Source organism: Arachis ipaensis, chromosome B10 (genome assembly GCF_000816755.2).
Source record: "Arachis ipaensis cultivar K30076 chromosome B10, Araip1.1, whole genome shotgun sequence".
NCBI classification, from domain to species: Eukaryota; Viridiplantae; Streptophyta; class Magnoliopsida; order Fabales; family Fabaceae; genus Arachis; species Arachis ipaensis.
In genome coordinates, this window is record NC_029794.2 from 18,931,341 (window position 1) to 18,942,818 (window position 11,478).

General features: G+C 36.7%; 1 protein-coding gene and 1 long non-coding RNA gene across 3 annotated transcripts; one reads left to right on the forward strand and one right to left on the reverse strand.

The window, feature by feature from the left end:
* LOC107624085 lies at positions 297–11,082 on the reverse strand. Its single transcript, XR_002355551.1, has 2 exons — positions 10,395–11,082; positions 297–496 (listed from the first exon to the last, which is right to left on the reverse strand). It is a non-coding gene; the product is annotated as an uncharacterized LOC107624085 (long non-coding RNA).
* Positions 1,956–3,518, forward strand: LOC107620293. 2 transcript variants are annotated; one of them, XM_021113497.1, is made up of 5 exons: positions 1,956–2,351; positions 2,427–2,642; positions 2,744–2,836; positions 2,912–3,013; positions 3,139–3,518. In XM_021113497.1, exons 2-5 carry the CDS (start codon positions 2,484–2,486, stop codon positions 3,424–3,426), a joined length of 642 nt encoding a protein of 213 aa, XP_020969156.1. In that variant the 5' UTR covers positions 1,956–2,351; positions 2,427–2,483; the 3' UTR covers positions 3,427–3,518. The 2 variants fall into 2 exon arrangements, with proteins under 2 accessions (XP_020969156.1, XP_016177960.1); XM_016322474.2 differs by having other exon boundaries at positions 1,956–2,642.

The following is an 11,478-nucleotide window of genomic DNA, read 5'->3' on the forward strand; positions in this document are numbered from 1 at the left end:
AAGCTTGCATCGTCCTGGTTCTTCTCCTCCATGTCTGTGCCAGAAGCTTTGGCATTGCCGTATCCATCGCCGGTTTCCGTTGTCGTCATCGTCGGAAGGAAGATGTCTGTCTCCGCGGCAAGCCCATGTCCTCGAGCCCCTTCTCTCTCTGCCCGAGGCCCGCTTGTTCCTCTCTCATGGTCAATCCAATCCTCCCGCTTCGGGTAAGCACTACTGGTCCCCTTGTGCTCAATTGCTGATTTAGTGGTTGAAATTGAGGCCAATAATGAGTTTATAATGGACATGCAAGCTTTTCCTGATGTTATTACCTGAGTTAATTTATTAATGGGGAGTAGAATTCAGTGATGGAAAATTCTGAGTTGGGGTTTAATAGTATATTTGAATGCGTTTTTAATATTCTTAATGGGAATAGGGTTGGTCTGCTGGGCGAATGTTGTTGCCATACATTATTCATGAGCATTGCTTAATCTTGAATTTTGTTGCTGATAATGGTTGCCTGTGAATGACGCACATGTATGTCTCAATTTATGTAGATGTAATTTCCATTAAGTTATTTATTAAAATAGTTAGAAAGAGAACAAACAAAAGAAAGTTGAAAAAAAAAATAATTGATCATATTGCACATTAATTTTGTTGCCATGTAAATTGAAGGGTATGGGGACATCTTCTCTTGTCAATAGCTCTTAAGAAAAATCCTATTTACAAGAAAAGAACCTTATATCTCTTAACTACCACTAACAAGTATCTTCACTTGTCAAGGTGTTGAGTAAAAATATTTTTCCAAATTTAATTGCTTCCATCAACTTACATTCATCAAATTGATTTATCATCATACTATAATGGATATATTTACTGTTATGCTTTATACTCATAATCAGTTATCATACATGAGAAGATGAGGTATTTGGGCGTATTTTTGTTAGAAGATAGAGAGCGCAGATGATAACATGCATTAAATATGGAATGAACATGGCATCTTACTCATGTGTGCTCTCTTTTCTTATGTAATTAACCCTTAACTTCAGCCTCTGTTCTCATACTATATATTAACTATTATCAATAAAAAAAATAAAAGTAAGAAATTAATAAATATTAATTAGTTTCTCCTTTCAATTCAGTGTATATAGATCTATTATGAGAATTTATATTTTTAACATATGCCACTTCATTAATACCTTTAATTGTTAGTATATTTCATAATTCTGATTAAATTATCTATTATCTTTACTTGTTAGGAAGTTCACAAGCAAATTAATCTAAATTTAACTAGTTCAATCTTCTTAAATTTGGCAGTAATTTGTCTGTTATGTATTATATTCATCATACTATTATTCGTTATACTCATCATTAATGGCCATGCATGAGGAGAGTACGCATTTGGGCGTGTTGTTGTCAGACGATAGAAAGCACAGATGATGACGTGGAAAAATTAGAATCAATATGCAGTCTTTACTCAATTGTGCTCTCTATTCTTCCGTCATCACCCTTAACTGCAGTCTCTGGTCTCATACTATAAATTGTTTATTATCAAAATGTCATAAATGTAAGAGTTTAATAAATATTAACTGGTGTCTGCTAGTATCTTTTTTGTATATTAATAAATATTAATAACTATATATTAATTATTATCACTTTGTTTTGATCCAAATGCAGAGAGGAAAGATGCTCAGGATAGGTCGTTACACGAAGAAATCCCGGTTAGACACAGCATGTCAGCAACCTCAAGTAGGATCTACTGCGGCTTCAACTTCCCATCAAGCGGACTGCCCAATTCCGCCGCCCAGTGGTAGTGGTGCCCCCGCATCCTCGTCTTTACGCCCCTTTCGTCCGCCCCGTAGTGAACCACCACCTGCTCCATAGGCTTGCACGAATGATGTTCTAAATTTGGAACCGAACCCTGAAGACTTAGACCTAGAGGTAGATGAGGTAGATTTTTTTGAGCAACATGTTGACAACCTGTTTGTTGCATCGGAGGCTCAGAAGAGCAAGGGACGCAAGACAACTTAGTTTTGGAATGTTAAAACAATTGGTATACAAGAATTTATTTAATAAAATTTTTCATTCAGCTATTTTCCTATGATTTCATCGCAGCTTGGCCATAATGGTTACTCACACAGAATAACTATGATTTACAGAATCCGATGGCACAACTAAACAGGTCAAATTGAGTGTGAAGGAAGCTATGAAGCCACCTAACGGAAGAAAGATCATACTCAAGTTCAACAGTGAACTGTAACCAGTTGGAGATGAAGCTGGTATACTGAGCGGCGTTCTCGGACAAATTCTCAATCTGCGAGAAAGACTGGAGAAAGGTTCGCACCAGGGACAAGGTCTATAATGAATGTGTAAAGGTAAAAACTTATATTTTTGTACCATTCCGGACTCATAATTTGAACCCTATTGAGAATTTAATTTTACTGTTGCAGAAAATATTTCATTTTGATGAAGATAGTGGAGGAATTATCAAGCGTATAATATTAAAAATGCTAGGAAGGGCTTGGAAGGAAACGAGAAACAAATTATATCATCACTGCTATGACTCAGAACTGACTCTTGCAGATAATATTGAATGCCACCTATCGGGAATTATTGCGGACCATTGGAGATGGTACCTCGATTATCACAATAGTGAAGAGACAAAGGTAATATATTTTTATTTTTGATAACAGAAAAAGTCTATTTATGTTACATTGAGTTAGTCAGAACTAGTGTCTAGTAACTCTTGCTTTTAATGGCATGATAGAAGAAGTGTAAGAAAAATACTGAGAATCGATCAAAGCAGCTTTACACCCACACTGGCGGATCGAAAAGCATGGCAAGGCTCGGAGAAGAAGAGGTAATCCATTTTTTGAGAATGTTTTTGAACCATCTCTTCGTCTACATATTCACTTTGTCATCATTATTGGTATAGTCGAAACGACAAGGGAGGAGAGTTGGTAGAGGAAAATTGTATCTCTTAACGCACAAAAGACCTAATGGCTCCTATATCCATGATGCATCTCGGACTATTGGTGTAAGTAATGTGTTGAGAATCGCGAAGTAGTTTCTCGTATGTTTTATTTTTTAAAATTATATTGGAAGTCTATGTGGTTAGCAACTAGCTAATAAATGCTTATATTTGCTTATCTATGTGTGTAGGAAAGAATTGAGGCTATTGAGCAACGTGATGAATCCTCTAGACTGTTGTCTCAGAATGATTCGCTTGCTCAAACTCTCGGAAAGGAACACCCGGGTAGAGTGCGTGGCATGGGTTTGGGGCCGACTTCTAGTCAAGTCTTTGGTATGAATTGCCATCAGCCGAGCAATGGAGCTCAAAGGGAGGAGACCCAAAGGGTGCTGCTTGAACTACAAGCAGAGTTGGCGGCCAAAAAATTAAAAAGGAAGGAAGTGGAGGATGAAGTAGCTGCCGAGAAGACAAAACGTTAGGCAGTGGAGGATGAAGTAGCAGCCGAGAAGACAAAAAGACAGACAATGGAGGATGAAGTAGCAGTTGGAAAGATAAGGATGCAGGCAATGGAGAGTGCTCTGATATGTATACTTCAAGGGCAAGGTGGGAAGCTGCCATCAGACGTCGCCGCATGGATGAATTCATTGGAGGGACAGATTAGAAAGTAGCTCTTGGGATTGTGGAAGTTTTTGTTTTTAATATACACTTTTTTGGTGTTGACTATGCAACTTTTGGTAAGGAGTACACTTTATTGATATTTGGATAATTATATGAATTTTATTAATAGTTTTGCTAATGTCATTTACCCATCAGTTAATTTTTTCAGATATAAAATAATTTAACCTACTAATATTAAGAAATGTTCCAAAAATAACAAAAAAATAAAAAATAAAACCTAGTACATTCAAATCAAAAAGAGCGTTGATTGCCAGTGTACAATACAATATTTTTGCGGCCATTTAACCGAAAAATAGCGGCAGTTGTAAAATAGCCGTAAGAAATTTGAAAAAATAGGATACGAGATAGCGGCGCCGCCAAATACTTTTGAAAAAAACGACCGTTAACTAGCGGCGATTTCAAACCATTGGTAAATTTGTGTCGAAATCAATGTTGGATAGATAGCGGCGGTTTTAAACCGCCTCTAAATCTTGTGCCGCTATTTCTTGATTTTGCGGCGGTTGTGCCAGCGGTTCGATAGAACCGCCGCAAAATCATATTACCATCCCCTAATAGGTGACGCTTAACGAACCGTTGGAATTCCGTTTTGCGGCGGTTTAAAACCGCGACAAATCCTTATATGAACCGCCGCAATTTCCCACTCCCGTTGTAGTGTAGGGTTATATTCAAGTGTGTTATGAGGCTAAATTGGGTCCATTAGCGAACTTATATGTGTTAGCCTTGGGCCCGATCCAACCCATTAGTGTTTTAGCCCGTTTGGCCCAAAATTGGGCCAAACCTTTAGAATTAGCGTCCGATTCTTAACTTTAATTATTTTTTTAAGTTTTTCTACGATTTTTATTATTCCCACACAGTACCGGACAGACTTAAGTCGGTACTGCTGGCTAATTTACCGGTATGCATTTTTACATAATTTTTCACAGAAAATTATATTTTCCAACTCAGAAAAATTTACTGAGTCCAAATATCATTTAAATTTTCTAATTAATATTCTAAATCTTTGAACCTATTTCAGGCAATTAAATTATTTTAATTAAGCGATTAATTATTTTTTATTTTTACATTGTAGGACGTTGCAGAGCTTTTGCAGTGTTGCAGTGTTATCATGTGATGACCTTCTCATTAAGCGTAGGTAATTAACTAATTGAGCTGTATTGTAATTATTGTTAATGATGGGTCGTTGCATGGTTATGGTGGTTGGGGCCTTTATGGGATTAGGATAGTTTGGCTATCTGCAATATGATTATTTTCAATTTTGGAGGGTCTTAAATGTTATTTATGTTGTTGAAGCTTTCAATAGAAAAGAACATGTGATTGGGCTTACGCTTTCAATGGATTTGTTTTTTGTAACAAAAGGCCAAGTTGAATGAAAGAATGATCCCCTAACCAAAAAAAAAGGGCTAATCAACTACTACCACTACTCTATAGTTAATTATGCTAAAAAAAAATAAGTTCAATATAACTTATACAATTGCCAATTTGCCTATTTGACACTGAAAAATAGCTGTTAGAAGTGAGGAATTTTCTCCGTACAAAAACAAACAACTTTGAGCAAGCTTCTATAGCTGGGGACATCGATTACGGTGGAACTCTCCATGAGAACCAACAATATAAAAAAGAAGCAGACCTAATGCAAAAAAGTAAGAAGAAAGTCAGAAAAAAGGGTGTAGAATATCAGATAGGCAAAGTATGATTCCAAAGAAAGAAGAATGGATAAGGGAGGGGCCCGTCTTAGGAAGCCACTAGAGAAAAAGCAATTCTTTTGCCCAAGCAGTTGAAAATGGACCTATCGAAAATGACAAAGAGGATGTTTAAGAAATGGAAGAAGAAGACTCAAAGGAAACAGATAAAGAGGATTTTGAAGATATTAGAAAAGATACAGATCAAGAAATCAGGATTGAAAAAGTGGAAGAAGGACTTCTCAACATTATTATTGAGGATGCTATAGAGAGAAAACCTTGGAAGCCATGGTGGAACACCCTTATAGTCAAATTATTGGGAAAAAAAGCAGGTTATGTGGTTATGAAAAGAAGGCTAGAATCCATGTGGGGAAAAAAAGAACCATAGACGTTATTGATCTTGGTCAAGAATATTACCTAGTGAAGTTCCACTCTAGTGAGGATTTTGATTTCGCTCTACTAGAAGGTCCATAAAATCTCTATGATCATTACCTAATTGTGAGGCTATGGGAACCAAATTTCAACCTTTCAATAGCATCTATTGACAAAATTACTGCATGGGTCAGACTCCCAGGCTTGCCAATCGAGCTTTAAAACATAACTATACTAAGAAAGATTGGAAACTTAATTGGAAGAACAATAAAAGTAGATGATAACATAACTGGATTATGCAGAGGCAAGTTCGCAAGACTTTGTGTGGAAGTGGACATTACAAAGCCTTTAATGGGATATGAAGAGAATATAAGGTGGAATATGAAGGTATCCACCAAATATGCTTTCAGTGTGGAAAAATTGTCCATTTAAGAGAGACAAAACACAGGGGGATGAAATCCATAACATGTAAAACAAGGGGAGAGCAGATAGTTCAGACAAAGAAAGAGAAAACAGTGACGCACTAAGAGATGCTGAAGAAGCAGGCGTCATGGTTAAAAGAGATAAAGGCAAGGAAATAATGACTGGTGAACAATATAACTTTGGGGAACGGATGATAGTACAACGTCCAAGAAGGGGAAGAAGAAACCAAAAAGAGGAAGAAGCCAGAAACAAACCAAAAATAAGTAAAGTCAAAGGAAAAGAAGACTACACAGAGACAAACTCACGATATGGAGTGCTTACTATTGAGGAACCAGAGCAGACTATAAATGAAGAGAGGCAAGATAAATACAATGACAGAACCAACAAAAAACCAGAACAGCAACAAAAAGAAAACAACAAGGGAGTTAACAACAAGCATCTAAAAGGAAAAAGCAATAAGGAAACATCTAAAACCAATAAAAATCAGCAAACAAAATAGAAGGACTTTCAAGTGCAACAAAGTACAAAGTCTGAAAGAGGCAATCAAATGAAGCCAAAAGAGACAGAAGAGGAAGTTGAAGAATAAGAAGAAAATTATATAGAAGTAGCGAATGTGCATCATGAACAGAACTGGATTGAAGAAACCATTGACACACCCACTTTGATGGAGGAATGTATTGAGCCTACAAGCAAAGAACACCCAGCCTCTTGAAGACCTCCAGACTCCTACACTAATGCAGGAAATGGGGAAGCTAGCTAAACGCCTATGGATACAGAGGAAGCAAACAGAGATCTTGTTAACAACCTAATTGAGGGAGTGGACTTTACTACTCCACAGATCAGTGCATTGAAGGACACTAATATGCACATGAATTAATTCCCCGAATTTTTTTAGTTGGTTATTGGTTTTCTTTTTTCTTATTTATTTTATTTTTATAATGATAAAATTATTTGTATGGAATGTTAGCCAGGCAGCTAGCGGAGCATTTAGAAGAACTTTTAAAGAGTTGATGAGGTAACACAAGCCAGATATAGCAATTCTACTAAAAATCAAGTGCAGTAGGGATAAGACCAAGAGAATGATATAACAACTAGATTTTAATCACTATATCATAGAGGATGCGCAGGGATTTGTAGGGGGAATTTAGATCCTTCAGAATAGAATCGACTTAAACATTATTGTGATGGAGTCTCAAAATCAATACATTCATATGAAAGTTAGAAAACATGGCAGAAGGGACTGGTTTTTAACTGCGATCTATGCCAACCTACATTACCAAAATAGAAGATCCATTTGGCCAAAGCTCTTAAACATAGCTAACTCCATGCAAGAAGAATGGCTTATGGCAGGTGATTTTTATGAAATAAAGGATGGTACAGACAAAAAAGGTGGAGTAAACATCGACACGAAAGCGTGTAATGCGTTTGCGAATTGGATTAACAGTTGTGGTCTTATTGACCTAAGATCCATTGGCCCAAGATACACTTCGAGAGGACCAAAAATGGGAAAGTTACGATAGAGTTTCAAAAGGCTTGATAGAGCTCTAGCTAACTAACCTTGGAGAACTAGATTCCATGATGCGGTGGTGGAAGTGTTGATCAGAACTAACTCTGATCACCACCCCATACTCATCACAGTGGAAAAAGATTCTATTAAGGAAAAGAACAGGCCATTTCATTTCAAAACTATGTGGGGGCTACATCCAGACTTCTATAATATTTTAAAAGGTAGTTAAGACAATCATAACAGCTTTATGGTCGCTCTCAACAAGTTGGAGAAGGACTTGACTGCGTGGAATAAAAATTGTTTTGGCAATATTTTTAAACAAAAAAAGCAAAATTCTAAACAGATTAACAGGTATACAAAGAAGTAATGATTATGGGAGAAACCCTTTCCTTAAAGAGCTAGAACAAAAACTGAATCAGGAACTAAATGTGATCCTTGATCAGGAAGAAACATACTGGATGTGTAAGTCTAGAGAGAAATGGATCGTGGATGGGGATAGAAATACCAGGTTTTACTACACAAAAGCCATCATAAAGAGAAGAAAAAATAGAATCCTTAAATTAAAAGACACAACAGGAAGGTGGATTGAAGATGAAGAGGAACTAGGAATGCACATAATCAACCATTTCAAAAATCTTTATACAAAAGAGGTGAGAATTGTTCCTTTTGAGCTTGATCACTATGACACCCCTAATTTTGATATTCATAATTGCAGGAAGCTAAGAGAAAACCCCAACGAAGCAAAAATAAAAAGAGTAGTCTTTAGCATTGGATCCACAAAGGCCCCAGAAAGTGATGGTTTTCCGGCTCTTATTTACAAAAAACAACTGGGATATCATGAAGGAAAAAGTGTGTGACTTTATTGGCTCATACTGGAAAGTACTAAATCTCATCCAACTGGCTAACTCCACTCTTTTAGTCCTTGTGCCTAAGATTAACAACCCGGAATATATCAGTCAATTCAGTCCTATAGCCTTGTGCAATGTGAGCTACAAGATTATCACCAAAATTCTAGTTGAGAGAATCAAACCCCACTTGGAGAGTAGAATAATGATCCACCAATCAAGTTTCATACCAAGAAAGAAAATTCAAGACAACATCATCATAGCAAAGGAGCTGATCCAACAATGAGAAGAATATGGGGGAAGAAAAGATTTATGGCTATAAAGATCGATTTTGAGAAGACGTATGATAGATTGAGATGAGAATTCATCAAGACTAGGCTAAAGGAATTCAAGTTACTAGAAAAAATTATTAAGATAGTCATGAGTTGCATGTCAAGCGTATCATACAATATTCTCTGGAATAGAAACAAAACAGAAGATTTCATGTCAAAAAGAGGAGTTAGACAAGGAGATCCAATTTTTTCCTACCTTTTTATTATTTGTGTGGACAAGCTGTCCCATATTATAGAAGAAAAAGTTTTCCAAGGAACTTGGAACCGTATTGGAGTTGGAAGAATAGGACCTAAGATCTCGCACTTGATGTTTGCAGATAATTTACTTCTTTTTGCAGAAGCCTCAACTAAATAGATGAAAACCATCAAAGAAACGTTAGAGAAATTTAAGGACGTGCTTGGAAGAGTGAAAAGCAAATTAAAAGGATAAAAAAGTAAATGCTTATCATTGGCTGGGAGATTGACTTTAGCTCAAGCCTCTATTAGCCCGATCTTGAATTACCACATGCAACATGACAGAATTCTAAAAGGTATATGCCAGGAAGTAGATAGAGCTCAGAGAAGCTTCATATGAGAAGATGAACCAAGTCAGAAAAGGATGCATCTAATCGGTTGGAAAATCTTATGCCATCCCAAACATGAAGGAGGTATGGGATTTAGGAGACTAACCTTTAGTCTTATGGCAAATTCAGGAAGATCCTGATCAGCTATGGACTAAAGTGCTCATCCATAAGTAGTATGACGAAAATTAGGGGTGAGTCAGGCTCGGATTAGAAGTACAGACTCCAACCTTTAAAAGGAGATCATGAAACTGAGATGATTAGTCAGAGAAAACTATGCAACTTATCAGGAATGGGCCAACTACCAAATTTTGGAAGGATAATTGGGTTAATGGAGAAGGAACCTTGGAAGGTCATACATTAACTCAGGACATCGACGGCAATAGCTTGGTTTGGGAATGGACAAATGAGGAAGGAAACTGGAATCTAGAGCAGCTCAACAGTAATCTGCCTAATTCAGAAAATCATAGCCATGCCACCCGCTCACCAGAATGAGGAAGATGCTAGAAGAGGATGGAGATATTTGAAAGACGGAGATTTCTCAGTTGGATTAACTTACAAAGTAATCAACAATTGGACCAAACCAAAGCAAACCATATGGAGTAGGATATGGAAATGGAAAGGGCATCAGAAGGCTAAAGTGTTAATGTAGACTATAATTCATGGAAGGATCCTGACAAACCAAAAGAAAGTTAGGATCTTTAGGAGTAATGGAAGCTGTAACTACTGTCCAAGCGTGCAAGAAGATCTTTTACATATGTTCAGAGATTGTAGAAAGGCCTCAATAGTGTGGATTAGATTCCTAATGCCTAGTAAAATCTATAGTTTCTTCCATCTAAACTAGGAAGAGTGGATTGTAACCAATTTCACTTAACAACTAGGTAACACTCAGCGAAATAAATAGACAGAATTGTTCATCATAATTTGCTAAAAATTGTGGATGTCGAGAAACAAAGAAGCAAACGAAGAAGGCTATAACAAACCCAATCACATTCAAGCAGAAATTTTCAAGCAAATTCAAGAAATGAAGAATGCGTATAAGAAAGATTACCTCGTGGGGAGAATGATAGAAAGGATTGAAATCGGAATTAGGTGGCAGCCTCCTCCGGAAGGTTAGGCGAAACTCAACTTGGACGGGTCTGTGCAGCAAAATTTGGAAAGGGTTGGCTACGGCGGGCTGATTCAAAATGAAGAGGGGAGGTAGGTTGCTGGTTACACGCAAAACATTCAGAGTTTGTTCAGCTTTTACTGCAGAACTATGGGGAGTGGCGGATGGCTTGAAACTGGCGTGGAGGATGAGTCTGAAAAAGATTATTGTTGAATGCGATTCCGCGGCAGTGGTGAAGCTCCTCAATGGGGGAAAGAATCTCACCAGGCATCCTAATCCTCTAATTCATAGAATCCTTGAGCTCAAAAACTATAATTGGAGGATTCATTTTGTACAGTGCTGATTGCCTAGGCAGAAAGAGTTTAGAGCATGAAGAAGGTTTTTTGTTATGGGATTCTCCTCCCCAGGATCTTGTTAGAATTCTCTATGTGGATGATAGAGGGGGCAACATTACCCCGCTTAATATGTACTTTGGTTATTTCTTGTTTGTTTTCTTTAGGCTTTAAGCTCCATCTAATAACAAAAAAAAAATTGTTCTCAGTGATTGATAGAGTTTTCAGTTTAAAAAAAAAAAAAACAGAAAACCACGAAGAGAGTGAAGACCCCTCCACCATGAGGCTTTGGAACCCTTCCTCCTATAATTGATATTCTCAATATATTTCTAGTAATCATAATACCTAATCCAAAATTTTTAGTCACGACAGCAATACTAATACTACTAGTCATAATATTAATAGTAACTCAAAAGTCATATAACTATTACGAACATTGATGTTAATAATACAACTTAATTTTGATATGATATTTGACCTATAAAAATATAGTTATTAGCAAAAAAAAGCTAACCAAATTTAAAAAGTAAGAAATAAGATCAAGTAGTATGCCTTGTAGTATAAAAACTTTATTAAAAAATTATTAGGGTAGTAAGACTAATATTAATTTTTCTGACATCATATAATATATAATGAAAGTTTGGAAATTTATTGAGAACAAAAGCCACGACTTGCCCTCGGTGAATCTACCTCTG

Excerpts from the sequence above, each read along its gene's own strand:
- LOC107620293 (XM_016322474.2), top strand. The coding sequence starts at position 2,484 with ATGCTAGGAAGGGCTTGGAAGGAAACGAGAAACAAATTATATCATCAC. Across the intron at positions 2,837-2,911 it reads CAAGGCTCGGAGAAGAAGAG|TCGAAACGACAAGGGAGGAG; the intron begins GTAATCCATTTT and ends TTATTGGTATAG. Across the intron at positions 3,014-3,138 it reads ATGCATCTCGGACTATTGGT|GAAAGAATTGAGGCTATTGA; the intron begins GTAAGTAATGTG and ends CTATGTGTGTAG.